This window comes from Esox lucius, chromosome 7 (genome assembly GCF_011004845.1).
Source record: "Esox lucius isolate fEsoLuc1 chromosome 7, fEsoLuc1.pri, whole genome shotgun sequence".
Classification (NCBI taxonomy): Eukaryota; Metazoa; Chordata; class Actinopteri; order Esociformes; family Esocidae; genus Esox; species Esox lucius.
The window spans coordinates 50,455,200-50,477,680 of NC_047575.1; the positions used below are offsets into that span (position 1 = coordinate 50,455,200).

The 22,481-nt window shown below is 45.5% G+C and overlaps 2 protein-coding genes across 2 annotated transcripts; both read left to right on the forward strand.

The window, feature by feature from the left end:
- Positions 1 to 8,148: 8,148 nt before the first annotated feature.
- Positions 8,149 to 11,749, forward strand: mia (MIA SH3 domain containing). The gene is made up of 4 exons (XM_010867594.4): positions 8,149 to 8,409; positions 10,042 to 10,175; positions 10,906 to 11,016; positions 11,340 to 11,749. The coding sequence occupies exons 1-4, from the start codon at positions 8,286 to 8,288 to the stop codon at positions 11,361 to 11,363; spliced, it is 393 nt and encodes a 130-aa protein (XP_010865896.1). The 5' UTR covers positions 8,149 to 8,285; the 3' UTR covers positions 11,364 to 11,749.
- Positions 11,750 to 13,722: 1,973 nt separating this feature from the next.
- Positions 13,723 to 22,032, forward strand: c7h11orf1 (chromosome 7 C11orf1 homolog). Its single transcript, XM_010867593.3, has 4 exons — positions 13,723 to 13,807; positions 14,127 to 14,349; positions 15,097 to 15,166; positions 21,411 to 22,032. The coding sequence occupies exons 2-4, from the start codon at positions 14,128 to 14,130 to the stop codon at positions 21,551 to 21,553; spliced, it is 435 nt and encodes a 144-aa protein (XP_010865895.2). The 5' UTR covers positions 13,723 to 13,807; position 14,127; the 3' UTR covers positions 21,554 to 22,032.
- The last annotated feature ends 449 nt before the right edge of the window (positions 22,033 to 22,481 follow it).

A 22,481-nucleotide genomic window follows, 5' to 3' on the forward strand; every position in this document is an offset into this window, starting at 1 on the left:
GTTGAAGTGTGTGTACAATTTACAGGATGATCAGAAAAAAATATGAAAGCCTAATCAAATCCTTATGTTAATGCAAATTTCTGATAAAATATGAAGGTCGATATCAGATAAAGTTCTATATATAACGAAGGCAAGGATTTACATTGAAAAAAAGCTGTTTCCTCCCATTAACACATATGCAGGTGCTGATCATAAAATTTGAATATCATCAAAATGTTGATTTATATCTGTAATTCCATTCAAAAAGTGAAACTTCATTGCACATAGACTGATATATTTCAAATGTTTATTTCTTTTAATTGTGATGATTATAACTGACAACTAATGAAAATCCCAAATTCAGTATCTCAGAAAATTTGAATATTACTTAAGACCAATACAAAAAAAGTGTTATTGGGTCTGGCATAACGCATCTTCCTCTTCACAATACCCCATAGATTTTCTATGGGGTTAAGGTCAGGCGAGTTTGCTGGCCAATTAAGAACTGGGATACTATGGTCCTTAAACCAGGTACTGGTAGCTTTGGCACTGTGTGCAGGTGCCCAGTCCTGTTGGAAAATGAAATCTGCCTCTCCATAAAGTTGGTCAGCAGCAGGAAGCATGAAGTGCTCTAAAACTTTCTGGTAGATGGCTGCGTTGACCTTGGACCTCAGAAAACACAGTGGACCAACACCAGCAGATGACATGGGACCCCAAACCATCACTGACTGTGGAAACCTTACACTGGACTTCAAGCAACGTGGATTCTGTGCCTCTCCTCTCTTCCTCCAGACTCTGGGACCTTGATTTCCAAAGGAAATGCAAAATTGACTTTCATCAGAGAACATAACTCAGTAGCAATCCAGTCCTTTTTGTCTTTAGCGCAGGCGAGATGCTTCTGACGCTGTGTCTTGTTCAAGAGTGGCTTGACACAAGGAATGCGACAGCTGAAACCCATGTCTTGCATACGTTTGTGCATGGTGGTTCTTGAAGCACTGACTCCAGCTGCAGTCCACTCTTTGTGAATCTCCCCCACATTTTTGAATGGGTTTTGTTGCACAATCCTCTCCAGGGTGCGGTAATCCCTATTGCTTGTACACTTTTTCTACCACATCTTTGCCTTCCCTTTGCCTTTCTATTAATGTGCTTGGACACAGAACTAAATTTGGGGTTTTCATTAGTTGTCAGTTATAATCATCAAAATTAAAAGAAATAAACATTAGAAATATATCAGTCTGTGTGGAATGAATGTACACATTATACACGTTTCACTCTCTGAATGGAATTACTGATATAAATCAACTTTTTTATGGTATTAAAATTTTATGACCAGCACCTGTATTGTAACCAAGGTTTCTTGTGGCATTGGCGCAGTAAGGTCTTCCTTCTGGCAACTCGACCATGCAGCAAATTTTTGTTCAAGTATTGTCGTATTGTGCTCCTTAAAACAACCACACCATCTTTTTCCCGAGCAGCCTGTATTTCTCCTGAGGTTACTTGTGGGTTTTTCTTTGTAACCAAAACAATTCTTCTGGCAGTTTTGGCTGAAATTTTGGCTGACCTTGGCTTGGTATCAAGCGATCCCTGAATTTTCCACTTCTTATTAAGTGATTTAATATCTTTTTATATTATTTTCCATCTTTATAAAGTTCCATTACCTTGTTACACAGGTCTTGTGACAGTTCTTTTCTGCTTCCTATTGCTCAATCTCTAGCCTTGTCAAAGGTGTGTCAAGGTGCGTGAAATAAGGGAGCCAAACGCAGGGAGGTAGTTACTCTTCTTTCTATTTGGAATATAGGCACGCGTAAAACAAACAAGCGTGCAACTGCTACGCAATACAAACACCAAACATAGAACAATACCACACAAAGACAGCCAGAAACACAGGAACTTATATAAGCGATCTAATGAGGGAATGGACACCAGGTGTGTGCAATAACAAGACAGGACAGTGCCGTGGGAGGAGGAGCGGCGTGGCTAGAAGGCCGGCGATGACGCGCGCCGAACACCACGTTGGGAGGGGTGATGCGCGTCCTCCATGCGCGTCCTCGTTACAGTACCCCCCCCTCGACGCGCGGCTCCGGCAGTGCGCCCCCGCCGGCCCCGGGGCCGACCCGGAGGACGCCGTGCAGGACGATCAGGGCGCCGACGATGGAAGTCGGCGAGGAGCTCCGGATCAAGAACATCCACCGCCGGCACCCAGCAACGCTCCTCCGGGCCGTACCCCTCCCATTCCACCAGGTACTGCAGGCCCCCCCCCCGGCGCCTCGAGTCGAGGATGGAACGGACCGAATACGCCGGGCCCCCCTCAATGTCCAGAGGGGGCGGAGGGACCTCCCGCACCTCAGACTGCTGGAGGGGACCAGCCACCACCGGCCTGAGGAGAGACACATGGAACGAGGCATTAATCCTGTAATCAGGGGGTAGTTGTAACTTATAGGTTACCTCGTTCACTCTCCTCAGGACTTTGAACGGCCCCACAAACCGCGGGCCCAGCTTCCGGCAGGGCAGGCGGAGAGGGAGGTTCCGGGTCGAGAGCCAGACCCGGTCGCCCACTGTGTAGACCGGGGCGTCGCTACGCCGGCGGTCGGCAGCGGACTTCTGGCGAGCCCCGGCGCGCCGGATGTGCTGATGAGCTACTGACCAGGTGTCCTCGGCGCGCCGGAACCAGTCGTCCACCGCCGGAGCCCCGGTCTCGGGCTGGCTCTGCCAGGGTGCCAAGACCGGCTGGTACCCTAGGACGCACTGGAAAGGGGTCAAGGAAGTGGAGGAGTGGCGGAGCGAATTCTGGGCATACTCTGCCCAGGGCAGGAACTCCGACCACTCCCCCGGCCGGTCCTGGCAATAGGACCGCAGGAACCTCCCCAGGTCTTGGTTCACACGCTCCACCTGCCCATTGGCTTCGGGGTGGAACCCGGAGGTGAGGCTGACCGAGACCCCCAACCGGCCCATAAAGGCCTTCCAAACCCGAGACGTGAACTGAGGGCCCCGGTCAGAAACAATGTCCTCCAGCACCCCGTAGTGCCGGAAGACATGGGCGAAAAGAGCCTCCGCGGTCTGCAGGGCCGTCGGGAGACCGGGAAGAGGAAGGAACCGGCAGGCCTTTGAAAACCGGTCCACAACAACCAGGATCGTGGTGTTGCCTAGTGAGGGGGGAAGATCGGTCAGAAAATCAATGGACAGGTGAGACCATGGTCGTTGTGGAACGGGCAAAGGATGTAACTTACCTGCCGGAAGGTGTCTAGGTGCCTTGCACTGAGCGCACACCGAACAGGAGGACACGTACACTCTCACATCCTTAGCCAGACCAGGCCACCAGTACTTATCGGTAAGGCAGCGCACAGTACGGTCTATGCCCGGGTGACCCGTGGAAGGGGACGTGTGGGCCCAGTATATGAGACGGTCACGAACATCCAGCGGGACGTACTGACGATCCGCAGGACACTGAGGTGGCCCAGGATCGCTGCGTAACGCTCGCTGAATGTCCGCGTCCACGTCCCACACAACCGGCGCCACAATGCACGAGGCGGGCAGAATCGGTGTATCATCTACCCGCCTCACACCCGCGTCGCACAACCGAGACAGTGCGTCTGCCTTGGCGTTTTTCGTACCCGGCACGTATGACAGCGTGAAATCAAACCGGGCAAAAAACAACGCCCACCTGGCCTGACGAGGGTTCAGTCTCCTCGCCGCCCGGATATACTCCAGGTTTCGGTGGTCAGTCCAGACTACAAACGGGTGTTTCGCTCCTTCGAGCCAATGTCTCCAAACAGTCAAGGCGCTAAACACAGCCAACAGCTCCCTATCACCGACGCCATAGTTGCGTTCTGCCTCGCTGAGCTTCCGCGAGTAAAAAGCGCAGGGGCGACGCTTAGGAGGGGTACCTGATAGTTGGGATAACACAGCACCTATCCCTACCTCAGATGCATCCACCTCCACTATGAACGGCAGTGACGGGTCGGGGTGAGCCAAAACCGGGGCAGAGGTGAACATTCTCTTAAGGGTGCGAAATGCCTCGTCTGCCTCGGCCGTCCAGGTGATCTGGCTCGGCCCACCCTTCAATAAGGAAGTGATAGGAGCTGCTACCTTGCCGAAGCCCCGTATAAACCTCCGGTAGAAATTGGCAAACCCAATGAACCGCTGTACCGCCTTAACCGTGGTAGGAACGGGCCAATTACGCACGGCTGACACGCGATCAACTTCCATTTCCACCCCATCGGCGGTAATTCGAAACCCGAGGAAGGAGACGGCTCGCTGGAAGAATGTGCACTTCTCTGCTTTAGCGTACAGGCCATGCTCCAACAGTCGCCTCAGCACCCTGCGAACGAGAGACACATGCTCAGCACGCGTAGCGGAATACACGAGGATGTCGTCGATGTAAACCACAACTCCGCGCCCCAGCATGTCCCTAAACACATCGTTCACAAAGGACTGAAACACTGCCGGGGCATTCATCAACCCATACGGCATCACCAGGTATTCGTAGTGCCCCGTGGTGGTGCTGAAGGCCGTCAACCACTCGTCTCCCTCTCGGATTCTCACCAAGTTATACGCGCTCCTGAGGTCCAGTTTCGTGAAGAAGCGCGCCCCATGCATTGACTCGATGTACTGGGAAATAAGGGGGATGGGATATGAATAACGGACCGTCAGTTTATTCAGCGCCCTGTAGTCAATGCATGGACGCAAACCCCCATCCTTCTTCTTCACGAAAAAGAAACTCGAGGAGGCGGGCGAGGTGGAACGGCGGATCTGCCCCTGCCGCAGGGACTCGGCCACGTAGGTCTCCATCGCTGCCGTCTCAGCCTGCGACAGGGGATACACATGACAATAAGGAGGCACAGCGTCCCCCTTGAGATTTATAGCACAATCCCCGGGCCGATGTGGTGGCAAACGACTTGCCATGGCCTTAGAAAAAACCAGCGCTAAATCGGCATATTCCGGGGGAATGCGCACTGCGGAGACACTGTCTGGACTTTCCACCGAGGTCGCACCTACGGAAACACCTAGACACCTCTCCTGACACCCCTGAGACCACCCTGTCAATACTCTCTGCGACCAGGAAATAGTCGGGTTGTGTCCCGACAACCAGGGAAGACCCAGCACCACAGGGAAAGCAGGTGAGTGGATAACGTGGAATTCAATTTGTTCAGTATGGGTGTGCTGTACGATCATCGTGATGGGCACCGTGACGTGCTCAACGAGACCAGTGCCTAGTGGTTTGCTGTCTAAGCCCGTAATGGACCTAGGTTGAGACAATGGCACCAGCGGAATGCGCAGTCTCTGTGCGTAACCGCTGTCCATAAAATTCCCAGCTGCGCCTGAGTCTACGAGCGCCTTACACTGGGAGTTAGTAGGAAAATCAGGGAAGGCCACCAAAAGTGTCATGTGCTTCGCAGAGAGCCCTGACAGTGTGTGTGGTCTACTCACCTGACTCGGTGTAGGGGTGTCAGGCTTCCTCCGCTCGACCCTTTCACGCTGGAAACAGTGGGAGGCAGAGTGTCCCTTCCTCCCACAAAAGGAACACTCCCTAGACCGCACCGTCTCCCTAGGTGCGGCACCTCCCACTTCCATGGATTCAGGTCTGGCGACGGGGGGTACCGGAGGGGGCTGATCATTCCCGGTGCGTCCGCGGGTGGCTAGCAGATTGTCCAGCCGGATCGCCATGTCGACGAGCTGGTCGAATGTCAACATGGCGTCCCGGCATGCCAGCTCCCTACGGACGTCAGGCTGTAAGTGGCACCGGAAATGATCAGTAAGTGCCCTCTCGTTCCAGCCCGACCCCGCCGCCAGGGTCCTGTACTCCAGGGCGAAGGCCTGTACGCTCCTTGTCCCCTGCCTGAGGTGCACGAGACGCTCGCCGACCTCCCTGCCGTCGGGCGGATGATCGAACACGGCCCGGAAGAGGCCGACAAACGCCCCGTAATGGGCCAACTCCGGCCCGTTAGTGGACCAAACGGAGTTGGCCCAGTCCAACGCCTTGCCCCTCAGGCAGGAGACAAGGGCCGAGACCTTCTCCCTATCCCCCGGGTGAGGGCTGATGGAGGCGAAGTAGAGCTCCAACTGGAGCAAAAACCCAGAGCACTGGGCAGCATCCCCGCCGAATCCCTGGGGAAGGCTCAGTTGTATGGTCCTCCTCGGCGACGGTGGAGACGATGGCAGGGGCACTCCAGCTGGGTTGTGTGTCGGGGGTTGCTGCTCAGATGGCAGCCTCGCCTCCAACCTCCGCATAGCTTGGACCATCTCTGTCACGGCCTCCCCCAGGGACGCGATCATGCTCCCATGCTGATGGATAAGGTCGCTCCCCGCTGACTCCATGCTCAGGTGTGGTATTCTGTCAAAGGTGTGTCAAGGTGCGTGAAATAAGGGAGCCAAACGCAGGGAGGTAGTTACTCTTCTTTCTATTTGGAATATAGGCACGCGTAAAACAAACAAGCGTGCAACTGCTACGCAATACAAACACCAAACATAGAACAATACCACACAAAGACAGCCAGAAACACAGGAACTTATATAAGCGATCTAATGAGGGAATGGACACCAGGTGTGTGCAATAACAAGACAGGACAGTGCCGTGGGAGGAGGAGCGGCGTGGCTAGAAGGCCGGCGATGACGCGCGCCGAACACCACGTTGGGAGGGGTGATGCGCGTCCTCCATGCGCGTCCTCGTTACAAGCCTGCTCAGTGCATCCAAGTAAGAGCTAAAAAACCCTTGTGTAGAGCGATTTATCCAGATACTCTGAATCTTTTAATAAAATTACATACTGTAGATTGAGATCCCCAAACTCTCTGTCATTTTACTTTCAGAAATTGTATTCTTAAATTGTTGCACTATTTGCTCTCTGTCTTTCACAGAGAGCTGAACTCTTGCCCAGTTTTACTTCTGCGAGACTTCTCTCTGGGATGCTCTTTTTATACAGAATCCTGTTACTGACCTGTTGCCAATTAACCTAATTAGTTGTGAGATGTTCCACAAGATTTTGTTTTTGCATTACACAAGTTTTCCAGTCTTCTGTTGCCCCTGTCCCAGATTTTTTGAAATGTTGCAGGCATCAAACTTGTATTTTTCAAAGAAATACAACTAAAAACAAACAAAAAATACTTTTGAATATGGGTTTTAAATAATTTGCACATCTTTGCATTCTTTTTTTATTTCCATTATACACAGACTCGACATTTCTGGAAACATGGTTGTAAATGAATGTTAAAATCGTCACAGTATTGTTGAAAATGAATTTATTATCTCATAATTTTATTAGAAGGGTTTTGTACTCTGTATACTTGATCAATTACACATATACTGAAAGACTTGTGTCTCTCTCTGTCTCCAACTTATAAGGCCTGAGTGTTGTGTTCAGGGGCAGTGATGAATGGAATGTGGGCTGAGCAGGGCCTTGGCTCCTTTTAGTAGTAAGACAAACAGGCCGCTGCCTGTGCCATAAAACCGCCATAAGAAACTGTTCTCTAGGAGGAAGCTCTTGTACAGCAGGGGGTTATTATTACTTACATCCTACAGGTGAACAGAGCTCTATTCCTTATGAGGAAGAGCATAGTTAACTAAAGTCCCCATATAGTAACAGTCCAGATTGATCTCAGTCTGTGACCGGGTTGTCTGGGCAACCAACATTCTATGGTTTTCTGTGCCTCCTGGATACATTTGTGTAACCTTGCATCTTTAGACTACCTCATAGTGGCGACTATTCCTTGTATGTACATTCTGCAAATGCTAATTCCGTCATCTGTACTGTTGGAAGAGAATATAAGCTTGAAACCTGAAATGCATAAACAGAACACTCTGTCATGAAGTTACCCTGCTGGTCTCTGTACTCATTCTCTGTCAATGTTGTGATGATTGTTCCCGTGGATCCAAAAATTAAAGTTTAAATAATCAACTGTTATATGAACGACTGAGAAGTTTTTATTTTAATAAATTGCGAGAATTTTCCATCTTCCACAGTATCTCCAGTTAATTATATACAGCATGTTCTGTCCTCCTAGAGAGTGGGTCAAGTGTACGTCCTGGGAATGTGGGGGCAGGGGTGAGTGTGTGTTTTGTGTGTGTTTGTGTGTAGGAGAGAAAGAGGGGGTGTTATACAAACAATGAGGAGTCTGTCTGACCCCCCCCTCCCCACAGACCTCCCCTCCACCCAACCTCCTCGTCCTGTTTACCTGCTGCGAGTCTTACCAGTACTCTGAGTGTGTCAGAGAAAGAGAGTGTGTGTGTGTGAGAGAGAGAGAGTTCTTCCCTCTTCATTATCTCTACTCAGACCAGCAGAGAGACAGCAGCAGATTAACTGAGAGGAAGAGAGATGTCTGTTCGAGGTGTGCCTGTGTTGGTTGTTGTGTTCTGGTGTGTCCTGTCTGTCTGTGAGGCTGGGAGGCAGATGCCTAAACTCTCCGAAAAGAAAGTGTGTGCCGACTCCGAGTGTAGCCGTGAGTAATACAACTACTAACCTGCTGTGATGCCATTACTAACAACAAGATCACACATCAGCATTAGTTTTCCATCATAAACTGTATTCATTCAGACTGGTGAAAGTACAGCTGTACCAATGTTTATCCAGCGGCTTAGCTATTCAGCAGTCCATATTATAGTATTAATACTCATTTTCTTTCAGAACAGTCTGTGATCTCACTTTTCCAGTCCTGGAGTTCCCAATAGCCTCTTTGACTCAATTCCTACAAATCCCAAGATGCCCTCTCTCGAGTGAAGGGGAAGTTATGTTAAAGCCACAGCCTGCTCGTTGATGCTGGCAACAACCAGACAAATAAAATAATCTTTACTTTGATGGGCAAGTGAGAAACAGTTTGTAACATCAAACCATCTGCATGTCCCCTTGATAAACATTACAGCTAATGTTTAGTAGCACTTAACATGCCAGACAGGAGCCAAAACCCATACCCAGTGTCCTTTGGTCATGCAGGTGTATAGCCAGAGTTGGGGAGTAACGGATTACAAAAAAGCAGTAACTGTAATCTGTTACATTACCAACTAAAAAATTGTAATCGGGATTACACGTACTTGAAAAAAAATGTATTATTACTTTTGGATTACTTCAATTGAAAAAGATTAGGTGCGAGAAATAACACTTTGCATACTTTTTTAATGAAAATATCCAGATTGATTTTCAAGGTTTATTTGTCAAATGCACCGAACAATGCCAGGAATGCCAAGCGTTCCGCAGAACAATTCAGACTGGAATTGTTTAGAAGATTAGGCAAATATTTGTTAATATAACACGCTGTAACACGATGCTGCCTTCAAGATGAAACATATGGTATTAATCATGGATATTTGAGGAGAAAAGATGTGTTGGGATGCATTCTGCCAAAGGATGATTGCATTTGATGTAGCTAACTCAACTCCGTCCATACAGGTAGGCCATGTGATTCTGCCTGCTTTGCATCACAGGCAATTGCGTTCATTGGTTAGCATTGGCTCCTGACGAATTAGCATTTAAGCTAAGAGTGCAGGTGTATAATCACAGTTGATTTCTTTCATTTACGTTTTGAAAATCAATCGCTGGTTGCCCAGGTTACGTTCGTGCTAGTAAAACGTATTTGTTTGCAGGTGTTCACGATTGCAAACGCGTTTTCTAATGCCTCTTCATATGAAAGTAATCTAAAAGTAATTCAAAGTAATCAGATTACGTAACTGAGTTTGAATAAATAAAAAAATTACGTTGCTGATTTCAAATGTGGACAGGTAACTTGTAACTGTAATAGATTACATTTAAAAAAGTAACCTAACCAACCCTGTGTATAGCACTGGAATTGAACAAACAACTTACAGTCAGATCCTTCTGTTCACCCCTACCAGGCATCCCTGCAAAGCAGCCTGCCTACTTTAGGGTGAACAGCACTGACTGTTGGCCCTGTTGGCTTGTGTTGATGGCATCCCCAAACATCATGCTTCCGGTTCGTCTCTGTGTGTGTGTGTGTGTGTGTGTGTCTGTGTGTGTGTCTGTGTGTGTGTGTGTCTGTGTGTGTGTGTCTGTGTGTGTGTGTGTGTGTGTGTGTGTGTGTGTGTGTCTGTGTGTGTGTGTGTGTGTGTGTGTGTGTCAGATCCCATCCTGATAGCACGTGCTGTAGCAGACTACTATCCAGGAGACTGCCGGTTTATCTCTCTGCGTGAAGGACAGGTGGTCTACGTCTACGCCATGCTGAGGGATCGAGGGAATATGTTCTGGGCTGGCAGCGTAAGGATTGGTATTTATCTGGCTGTATGTTAGTATGTGTATGTGATCCTGGTGAGTACCAAAAGTCCCTGCAAAGATAGAGACCTGACCACTCAGATATTTTCTCTACAAGAAAAAAACAATTTCCAGCTTTGTGGTTAGGTATTACAATTCAAAATTGGGGTGTTAGAATTTGGGTTAGTTTATGGTCTAGGCATTAGGGGTTAGATTTTTGGTTAAGGTGTCAGGATAGTTTTGGGCATAAATGGGCATAAATGATAGGTTATTGAGGTTAAGGTTAGGTTAATGTCAAGATTAGGTTGAGGATTAGGGGATATGAAAAATGAGAATAACATTTCTGTGTGTGAGTGTTTGTGTTCATGTTGCCACTCCTTTAAGACCGTGATGAGTCCAAGTGAATTCACCTTCTGTAGGGTTTACAGAACTAGTGAATATATCCCTTCAGAGTTTACAATACTAGTGAATATACCCCCTGCTGGGTTTACAGTACTAGTGAATATACCCCCTTCAGGTTTTACAGTACTAGTGAATATACCCCCTGCAGGGTTTACAGTACTAGTGAATATACCCCCTTCAGGTTTTATAGTACTAGTGAATATACCATCTGCAGGGTTTACAGTACATTTACCATCTGGTTTTCTGCAGACAGATGAAGCAGAGCTAAGCCTAAAAAAAAAGTCTATTTTGTGACTCACCTTTTCTTTAAATGTATTTGGTGTGTGTGTGTCAGGTCCAGGGTTCTTACTATGGGGAGCAGGAGGCAAGACTGGGACATTTCCCAAGCAGTGTTGTTGAGGAGACACATGCTCTTATGCCGGCTACCACCGAGGTCAAGACTGATGTAGGTGGACACACACAAGCACACATGTTTGTACAGTTCTGTATTATGTAAATACACATTGACATATTAACCCCCCCCCTATTGTAATTATGCCTCTGTCCTTTAGGGGCAAAGATAGGGGTAAGATACCACAGGGGTGATCAATGTGTTGGGTCAGAAAAACGAAAGGCCTGTAATTCTGACCCTGAGCAAAACAGTTAACCCATACTTTCTCCCAGGTCGCTGTAAATACAAACGTGTTCTTAGATTACCTGATTGGAACATGCAATAATAAGCTTTTATATTAATACAAATAACCATTATCTTTGTTTTTTCTCATCAAGAAATGGGACTTCTACTGTAACTGAAGAATGAAGGATTCTCCTCCTGCTGGGACTCTCACTCCTCCCACTCCTGCTGACACTCCTCCTACTCCTGCTGGCACTCTTCCTCCTGCAAGCCCTCCTCCTCCTGCTGGCACTCCTCCTCCTGCTGGCACTCCTCCTCCCACTCCTGCTGACACTGTCTCCTCCCACTCCTGCAGGCACTCCTCCTTCTCCTGCTGGTACTCTGACTCCTCCTGGTGGCACTCCTCCTGCTGGCACTCCTCCTCCTGCTGTCACTCAGTCCTGTCTCCTCTGTCTCCTCCTTTCCTGGCTGGCTCTCTGTTACATGTGGACAAACCTGTTATAAACAATATGTTATAAACAACATCCCAACAGTATTAATAAAGAAATGTTTGCAATAAAGCTTCTATACTTTGTTACGTTTTAAATAATGATGAGCATTTTTTTTTCTTTTAGAAATTATTTGAGTACCTCTAAATGGATATTGATTGGGTACTGATTTACTGATTTTTGCAATGCAATATGATATGTTTTCTTGTCATTATTAACACTATATACTCTTAAACAATGTTAAAAGTTTTTGCTGTTCATATTCTGAGATTCATTATTCCATCTTGGAGGATAAGAAACAAATATAGAATATGGTTTTATTTAATCATTAAACTGTTTCTATTTGACCTCCTCCCAGGCCACAATCTAGGTGGACAAGACTATTATCCATTATACCTCAACCAATGCTACGGTCTTAGTGGACAAGACTATTATCCATTATACCTCAACCAATGCTACAGTCTAGGTGGACAATACTATTATCCATTATACCTCAACCAATGCTACAGTCATAGTGGATAAGAATATTATCCATTATACCTCAACCAATGCTACAGTCTAGGTGGACAAGACTATTATCCATTATACCTCAACCAATGCTACAGTCTAGGTGGACAAGACTATTATCCATTATACCTCAACCAATGCTACAGTCTAGGTGGACAATACTATTATCCATTATACCTCAACCAATGCTACAGTCATAGTGGATAAGAATATTATCCATTATACCTCAACCAATGCTACAGTCTAGGTGGACAAGACTATTATCCATTATACCTCAACCAATGCTACGGTCTTAGTGGACAAGACTATTATCCATTATACCTCAACCAATGCTACAGTCTAGGTGGACAAGACTATTATCCATTATACCTCAACCAATGCTACCGTCTAGGTGGACAATACTATTATCCATTATACCTCAACCAATGCTACAGTCTTAGTGGACAAGACTATTATCCATTATACCTCAACCAATGCTACAGTCTTAGCGGACAAGACTATTATCCATTATACCTCAACCAATGCTACAGTCTAGGTGGACAAGACTATTATCCATTATACCTCAACCAATGCTACCGTCTAGGTGGACAATACTATTATCCATTATAACTCAACCAATGCTACAGTCTTAGTGGACAAGACTATTATCCATTATACCTCAACCAATGCTACAGTCTTAGTGGACAAGACTATTATCCATTATACCTTAGCCAATGCTACAGTCTAAATGTGAAGGTTATAATAGTGGATGTTATATTTGTGGATGTTATAATAGTGGATGTTATATTGGTGGATGTGAAGGTTATAATAGTGGATGTTGCAATGGTGGATGTGGAGGTTATAATGGCGGATGGGGAGGCTATTTTAGTGGATGTAGAGTTTATAATGGTGGATGTGAAGGTTATAATTGTTGATGTGGATGTTATAATAGTGGATGTTATAATTGTGGATGTATAGGTTATAATGGTGGATGTGGAGATTAAAATAGTGGATGTTAGAATTGTGGATGTGGAGATTATAATAGTGTATGTTATAATGGTGGATGTGGAAGTTATAATAGTGGATGTAACCTTCACATCCACCAACTCTAATCCTGTTCTATTAACTACAATTATGTAATGAGCTCCAAATATATCTTATACAAGAGATTCTGTTGCTTTCAGAATTTAAAAGAATGTTGGTGGATTCTGTGGTTGATGAATGTACTTTATTACGTTTAAAAAAAATTGCACCAGTTTTAATGATTTAAAAATGTTAATGCTGTTATATAGCCCATTTGAATATATACATAGCCCACATTAACATCAACACATGGCCCACATTAGTATTTTTATATTACACAGAAATCTCTATATATTACACAAAAGTCCACATTAATAACTTATCCAAAATAATTATCTCTACATAGCCCAGATTAATATATAAACATAGACCACATTAATATCTTTATTTATCCAACATCATTCAATATGTTTTGTGGAACTTCTTCACATCGCGCTCTGAGCCAGCTGGCGCTACGTCATGTCACCAAGGAAACGCGCGTCAACAAGAGAGAAGCAGTAATTCTGTCCTCAGCCTAGTGCACCTGTGCTCGCGGTTAAACGCAGTCCACTCAGCGCAGTCATCAGGTAAGAAGTGTGTTACACGTCTACATATTTAGGCGACTACAAGCTATTAAAGACCAAATTTGCCTCAGTTAATCCAAAGAGACTTGCGGTAATCCCGGTGTGAAAGCGAGTGGTAATATTTAGAATATGTTACAGTTCCCACTCGGTCCTCCGTTTAGGTTCCTTTTTGGGCTCGCGTTCACTTCAAAGATGTGCAACACACCTAAAATATGGGATATATAAATTTGGCTCTAATTACTATAATGGACTATTTAAAAAACACACGGGCTACTCTGGCCCTTTCTCCCTGTTTCTCGTCTTCACTCATCCGCCATAACAGAATGTCGTTTCCATTGACCTCCTCCCCGTTCCACTACATGCTCCGTGCATCCGGTCAGAGTGAGGTATGGAGCGACGAGCGGCCGGAGGACAAGTTCCATCAGTACGGCTGGCGCTGTGGAACCAATGAGGATGGATATGGCAGCGGTACTCTGATCGGTAACTGGGTCGAACAATGGAATGACATAACTCACTACCGGAAAGCTAGACCATTACCCTCAAAGGTGAGAGAGACAGACATAACGACATAGATGAGAGCCAAATGGACATACAGACCGTTATCTTCGCATGGACAGAAAAATGTATTGGAGTTAATGTTGAGGAGCTTGCATTTCAAACATTTGACAAACCCTAAAGATTTGTTCAGGGTTAGTGTAGCGAAGTGGTTTTGTATATTTATTAATGTGATCAGTGTTAGTGTAGTGAAGTAGTTTTGTATATTTATTAATGTGAAGTGGTTATTGTAATGCAATTTTATATTTAAATGTGTGGAGTTAGAGCAGCTTCATCTTGTTAGTTACCAAGGAGATCATATAGCCATTTAGATCTGTGAACCAGTTCCAGATAGAGACCAGACATGGTAAACCAGTAATTTTTTAAAAACTGTTGGGGAATGCGTTGGTTTTAGTTTTTAACCTTTTAGCATACTTTAACTAATAAGAAACGTAACCGTTACCATATCCAACTTAATTTGGGATTTCAGAGTTGGGATGTAAGCTCATCACTTACTCAACCAGTCATGTAATTTCTGCCTTTGAAGCAGATTGGCCTGCAGGACAAGTTTCTGGCCGTAAAAGGTTAACCTGTCCAATATGTACTAGCCCACCTCCAGAAGATGTACCATGCGATCCTGCAAACATTTTTAATGTCAATACCTAATGTGCTAGTTAGGTGTTAAATCAACCCTGGATTCAGTACTCTTTCTGATATTTCGCCTCTCTTTTTCATCTGTCCATTCCTCTTATTTACAGTTCTCTCATTACTTTGACACCACATACTCCTCATCCTTTAATCAAGAAAAGAAGAGACCCCTGAACACTAGTGAGTATTGTTATTATTAGTCAGTTCTCAGTTTCAAGCTGCATTTGTTCAACATAACCAGGTAAACAATCCTGAGCTACGGTGCGCAGTGCTTCCACATCAGGAAGGACACCCTGTGAGAAGAGCCCTGAGAATACAAGCCTGGTGTCAGTATGCATACACTTATACAGTCTGGTTCGGAAATAATTGGACACTGACACAAGTTTTGTTATTTTGGCTGTTTACCAAAATATCTTCAAGTTACAGTTAAATAATGAATTTGGGCTTAAAGTGCAATCTCAGCTTTAATTTGAGGGTATTAACATTCAAATTAGTGGAAGCATTTAGGAATTAGAGCTCTTTAATATGTAGCCCTCTCTTTTTCAAGGGACCAAAAGTAAATGGAAAATTTACTCTAAATCTGTTTCATGGAGGTGTGGGCTAATTCCTTTTTTATTTCTTCATCAGTTAAGCATTTTGAATTGTCTGGAGTTGATTCCAGGTGTGACATTTGTGTTTGGAAACTGTTGCTGTGAGCCCATAACATGTGCTTAAAAAAAATAAGAAATATATCAGAGAGATAGCAGGAACATTAGGAGTGGCCAAATCAACAGTTTGGTACATTATGAGATAAAAAGAAGACACTGGTGAGCTCTGCAACACAAAAAGGCCTGGATGTCCACAGAAGACAACAGCGGTGGATGATCATAGGATCCTTTCCATGGTAAAGAAAACCCCTTCACAACATGCAGCCAAGTGAAGAACACTCTCCAGGAGGTAGACATCATTATCCAAGTCTACCATAAAGAGAAGACACAAGAGCAAATACAGAGGGTTCACCACAAGGCGCAAACCATTCATAAGCCTCAAGAATAGAAAGGCCAGATTAGACTTTGCCAAAGAAACATCTAAAAAAGCTAGCCCAGTTCTGGAACAGCATTCTTTGGAAAGATTAAACTAAGATTAGCCTGTACCAGAATGATGGGAAGAAGAAGGTATGGAGAAAGCTTGGAAAAGCTCATGATCTGAAGCATACCACATCATCTGTAAAACATGGTGGAGGCAGTGTGATGGCATGGGCATGCATGGCTTCCAGTGGCACTGGGTCACTAGTGGTTATTGATGATGTGACAGATGACAGAAGCAGCCAGGTGAATTCTGAAGTGTATTGGGATTTATTGTCTGCTCAGATTCAACCTAATTCAGCCAAATTGTTTGGACAGTGCTTCACTTTACTGATGGTTAGTGACCCAAAACATACTGTGAAAGCAACTCAGGAGTTTTTCAGTGCAAAGAAGTGGAATGTTCTGCAATTGCCGAGTCAATCACCAGATCTCAACTCAATCAAGCATGCATTTCACTTGCTGAAGAAAAAACATAAGGCAGAAAGACCCACGAACAGCTGCAGTAAAGGCCTGGCAAAGCATCACAAAGGAGGAAACCCAGACTTTATGCAGTCATTGCCTGCAAAGGCTACTCGACAAAGTATTAACATTTAACATTTTATTTTTATTTCTCCAATTGCATTTAAGCCCCTAAAATAAAGGCACTGTGAAAATTCCTAAATGTTTCATACAATATTTCTGTTTAACCCCTTGAATTAAAGCTGTCTGTTATCTGTTATCCAATCTCCCTTATAACAGACACTCAGTACTGTTATAAGGGAGATTGGATAATAGACAGTAATGAAGGGCTGTTATAAGGGCTGTTATCTTTCATGCCACTTCATGATTGTGGGGGCTGGGTGCAACCGGTCGGAAGTCATTCAGGCTAGACGTGGTTGACTGCTTTGGCGCTGGCACAATGGTTGTGGTCTTGAAGCACGTGGGGACAACCACCTGGGCCAGTGACATGTTGGAAATATCAGTAAAGACCTCTGCAAGTTGCCCAGCACATGCTCTGAGCACACGCCCGGGGACGCCATCAGAACCAGCTGCCTTGCGTGCATTCTCCCTGCACACAAGGCGACACATCTACGATGGATAATCTGGGTGGGGGGAGTCAAGGGTGGCTTGAGTGGAAAACAATCTCCAATAAGTGTCTTGAAACTGGTGTTGTACTAGTGAGTTTTCTCCCTCTGGGTACATTTTGACTGGCCTCACTGATGGTTTCACCCATTTAATGAGGGGTAAATACTTGTTTACAACAAGAGGTGTTCAGACTGACCCAGGTGGGGGATGGGAATGGCTTTTGTAGGCCTCTGGAATGTTTTTGTATACCTGGTCCAGTGAATTGTCTCCTGGTGGGGCAGAAGACATTTTGATGGAATTTGGGAAAAACAGTTTACACATTTGAGTGATTCAAATCACCTGCCATTCGGCTGGGCAGTTTGCTGCTTGCTAATAGCAGCCTGCAGCTCTTCCATTCCTCATTATTCAAGATGGCGCCATTGAGGATGGCTGCCGTTTTTCGTGCTCCCAAACAACTTTGCGGCTTTATTGTTTTATTGTTCTTATTGTGTAATTTTGCTACATTCGCAAACGCGTTATTAACCTATAACAGAATATCTCTATTGGACATCAGTACTGCACTGGGATTGTCATCCAGATCATCAAGTTCAACGAACAACCCGGGATACCCTTTGTTGTGCTTACCTGAGCAAGCACCTGGAAAACGACACCAACGAAGGACTCGTGGGAAGCAGGATGGAGTTTTGGTCCGACTGCATCTGCGGGAAAACCGTGCTCCTCTCCCAAGTGTTCTCTTAGAGAACATCCAGTCACTAGACAGCAAGCTGGACCAACTCAGGAGCAAGCTGGCTTTCCAGCGGGACATTAAGAACTGTAACATACTGGTTTTCACTGAAACATGGCTGGAGGCCTCAATCCCAGATGTGGACATTGTTCCGTAAGGGCTAACCAGGCATGAACAGCAGAGTCCGGTAAAAGCAGAGGGGGTGGTGTCTGTTTCTTGGTAAACAATCTTTGGTGTCTGGATGTGGACTGTATCTCTTCTGGATGCTCTCCTGGTCTGGAGCATCTTACGATTAAATGTCAGCCTTACCATCTACCCCGGGGGTTTACACCAGTCATTACACCAGCTGTGTACATCCCCCCAAGCCAACGCTGGGGCTGCGCTATACAAACTGTTTTGAGTTATCGATAGGCTTGAATGTTTACATCCGGAAGCTGCATTTATTGTTGCTGGTGATTTTAACAGCGCCAATCCGAAGAAAGTCCTACCAACTTCCCTTCATGCGGGACAAACACTCTGAACAATATAAGGCCGTCCCCTGTCCTGCTTTCGGCAAATAAGACCACGCATTGATACTGTTGCTCCCTGCTTACAGGCAGAGGCTAAACAAGAGAAGACAGTGAAGAGGTCCGTTCATCGATGGACGGACAAATTGGAAGCCAACTTACGTGACTGTATCCTCACCACAGGCTGGGAAATGTTCCGAGAGGCGTCTGGAGGCAATATCAATAAATACACACAGTCAGTGATCGGTTTTATTGGCAAATGTATTGACAATGTTGTACCACATACAACTACATTTCCTAATCAAAAACGTGGGTCCACAGTGGTATTAGCATGGCACAGACTGCAGCATTCAACTCTGGCAGCATGGACAATTATAAGAGAGTCCTGGTATGGGAAGACAATTAAAAACTGCTAAAAGTCAAAGTAGATTCTCTCTACCAGGGCTCCAATACCAGTGGAGTGGTCTGAGAACCATCACTGACTATAAAGGCTATTCAGGCAGTGTGGGGGAAGTGCCGGCTTCTCTCCCAGAGGAACTGAACTCTTTCTATGCTCGCTTTTAGAACATCGCCCCTGGCATGGATACTCAAATGGACCAGGACAGCTGCCCTTTGCAAATGACCAGGTCAGATGTCTGTAAAGCCCTAAAAAGGATTAACACCTGCAAGGCTCCTGGACCAGTCAACATCTCAGGCCGTGTTCTCAAGGTCTGTGCTGACCAACTGGCTGATGTCTTTACTGATACCTTCATCCTATCGCTAAGTCAGTCAGTGGTCCACAAAAAGTCCACCATTGTTCCTGTGCCAAAAAAGCAAAAAGTCCTCTGCATTAATGACTACCGCCCTGTAGCACTTACATCTATCATCATGAAGTGCTTTGAGCGGCTAGTTAAAACACACACCACAGATTCCATGCCTGCAACATTTGACCCGCTACAGTTTGCCTACAGACAAAACAGTTCCACAGAGGACACCATCGCTCTGTCCTTCCACTCTGCACTCTCTCATCTGGACAAAAGGAACACATATGTGAGAATGCATTCAACGCCATTGTGCCCCACAAGCTGGGGGTCAAGCACAATGTGCAGATGGATCCTGAACTTCCTGACGGGCCGACCCGAGGTGTTGCAGATGGGAAACACCATCTCCTCCTCACTGACTCTCAGTACTGGTTCCCCCCAGGGCTGTGTGTTTAGCCCAATCCTGTACTCTCTCTTCACCCACGACTGCCTGGCAACTCACGTCCCCAACACCATCTTTAAGTTTGCTGACGACACAACCATCATAGGCCTGACCTCTGACGATTAGTCAGCCTATAGAGACGAAGTAAGGTCACTGACTTCGTGGTGTCAGGATAACAACCTCCAGCTCAATATCAGCAAAAGGAAGGAGATGATTGTTGATCACAGGAAGCAGCAGCGGGGAGACCACGCCCCCATACACATCAATGGGTCTCCAGTAGAGAGAGTTCACAACATCAGGTTCCTCGGGGTCAACATCAGTGATGACTTGACCTGGTCTCATCACTCTAACATCATGGTGTAGGAGGCCAGGAAATGATTCTTATACCTATGCCGAATAAGGAGATTTGGCATGGATTCCAGGATACTCAGCAACTTCTACAGATGCACTATCGAGAGTATCCTGACCAGTTGTGTCACCGCCTGGTATGGCAGCTGCACCGCTCTCGACCGCAAAGCACTTCAGAGGGTGATTAAAACAGCAGAGAGCATCACAAGGTCTGACCTGCCATCCCTGCAAGATCTCTACACAGAGAGGTGTAGGAGGAGGAGCAAACGGATCATTACAGATCCCAGCCACCCATGCCAGGGACTGTTTACCAAGCTGCCATCAGGCAGAAGTTATAGGAGCATTCAATCCAGAACAGGCTAGGAGACAGTTTCTTTCCACAGGCTGTAAGGCGGCTCAACTCAGGGGCTTGCACCTAATTATCAGGAACTCCAGATTGGTTGAGCAGTGACTACCGGTAATGTTAATGTCTGTACACCAGGCTTTGTTAACATAAATGCACAGGCCACCTCCTCTGGTCTTACCGGAATCCTCCGCTATTCGGTCAGATCTCGATTACGTTGTCGGGTAAGTTGTTGTGTAGCCATCTTTCTGAGAAAATCATGATGTTGCGATCCATAATCCATTTTCATGAGATGATCGCCAGTGACCGTACATTAGCAAGGAAAAGGCTATGTGGTGAAGGCCGATGAGGGACTAACATTAGACTAGCCCAGAGGACACCCTGCTTCCCTAATCTTTGTTTACGGTCACAATGCCGTCTACATGCAATTCCTGTCGGAGGAATAGTTGTCATCTCTCTGAGCTTCTTCACAATCCCCAGTGGTAGTTGGAAGCTGTCAAAAATCTGTGCAATGTGTTCCAATATTCAGGTGTTCTTGTCGGCTGTATATGCTGTATGCTAGGCTGTACTGAGTTAATCAACTAGAACATTTTAAGTCACCTATTGCTTATCTGGGTTGCTGCTGGGCCTCGCAGTATACACATGCTGCCATCTTGGTGTAGAGAAGTAGGAGTTGAACCCGGGTTGCGGAATTGAGAGACAAATGCGATACCGTTAAGCTAGCCAGGCTAGGATAGTAAGAACATTCTAGGTTTAGCCTTAGGAAGTAATTTAATGACCGCTAGCTAGCTTGGAATTTTAGTTAACGTTTTACAAAATGTGTTTCAGCTACATGAATGTATAGCTCATGAGCTAAGGAAAAATATGTTTAGGTTTGTATCAGGCTGTATATTCCATTGACCAAAAGTGATGCCAATTTTTATTTTATTTTACCTCCAGAGCTTTATCCAAGTTTATTTGGATTGGTCTACAGAATCTGGATCAAAATAGACAAAACAAATTCATTGGGAATACTAATTGCAATATACTCCATTTCAAATCACATCCTTACTCAAAACCCATAATAATGTAATTAGCATTTTTCTGCTTTTTTATGGTGTAAATCTTATAATGTCTTCTGCAAGATTATTTGTTATTTATGTTTATTACTGTGTATTAATAGTATTCTGTCAACATATGCCCTTTCTTCCAGTGACTAGGGGGTCCAGGAGTTTCCCAGGGCACCAGCCAGAGTTAGACCCCCCGCACACCAAGACCCCCCCAAACTCCTGCTACCGCAGGGATTACCCTGCACACACACACAACCTCCACACACACCCCATCAGGGAGTATTAAACTGCAGGATTTCAGGGGTTAGAGTGTTCTCTAGTTGTTATCTATCTGACCTCAGATCTCAATCTGGGTTAGGGTTATATTTAGGGTACTAGGTTGCTAAATTGAGATCCAGGGGTTAGGGTCACCCAAGCACCTTAACCCGTACCTGACCTTTGATCTCAATTTGGCACCCCAGCAACCTAACCCCTATCTGACCTCAGATCTCAATCTGGCACCCCAGCACCCTAACTCCTGTTTGATTTTGAAACCCTCTACAACTTGCCTGAATCCTCAATCTCAAGTCCAAGCCTTATTCCCATTTTACTTGTAACCACTATCTGACACGTAGAACCCTTACCACTATCTGACACTTAGAACCCTAACCACTATCTGACACGTAGAACCCTAACCACCAGAGATGGGGACAAGTCACACATGGTCAAGTCCAAGCAAGTCTCAAGTCTAAACCATCAAGTCTAGAGTCAAGTCTCAAGTCACAGTTCAGATAAATCAAGCAAGTCAAGTCAAGGGTTCACCCTAAGCAAGTCAAGTCGAGTCCTTATAAGTTTCAAGTCAAGTCACAGTACTAAAGAGATGAACACACACACACACTGTCCTCTGTTTCTGACGTGCGCTCGTTGCGAAGCTCGATTTCAAAATCAAATATTTTTCTCCTCCGCGGTACAAAAAGCGGAGGAATCTTGAATCAGCCTGAAGGGGTTGTATTCGCTATAACAACCGCCTCGCTATACCTTATCCCGCTTATTACATGGCTACCTACCAAATTAATCTATAATTTGACACAAAATATTGATTTCAAAAGAAATTTATTGATTTAAAAACGCTTGTATTGCTTCCTCTAAAGAAAATAGTCTGTTCCTTCTCTGGTTAGAATCCTGCTGCGTCCATAGCAACGCGATGTTTTTCATGGCAACGGTCTGTTATCAAG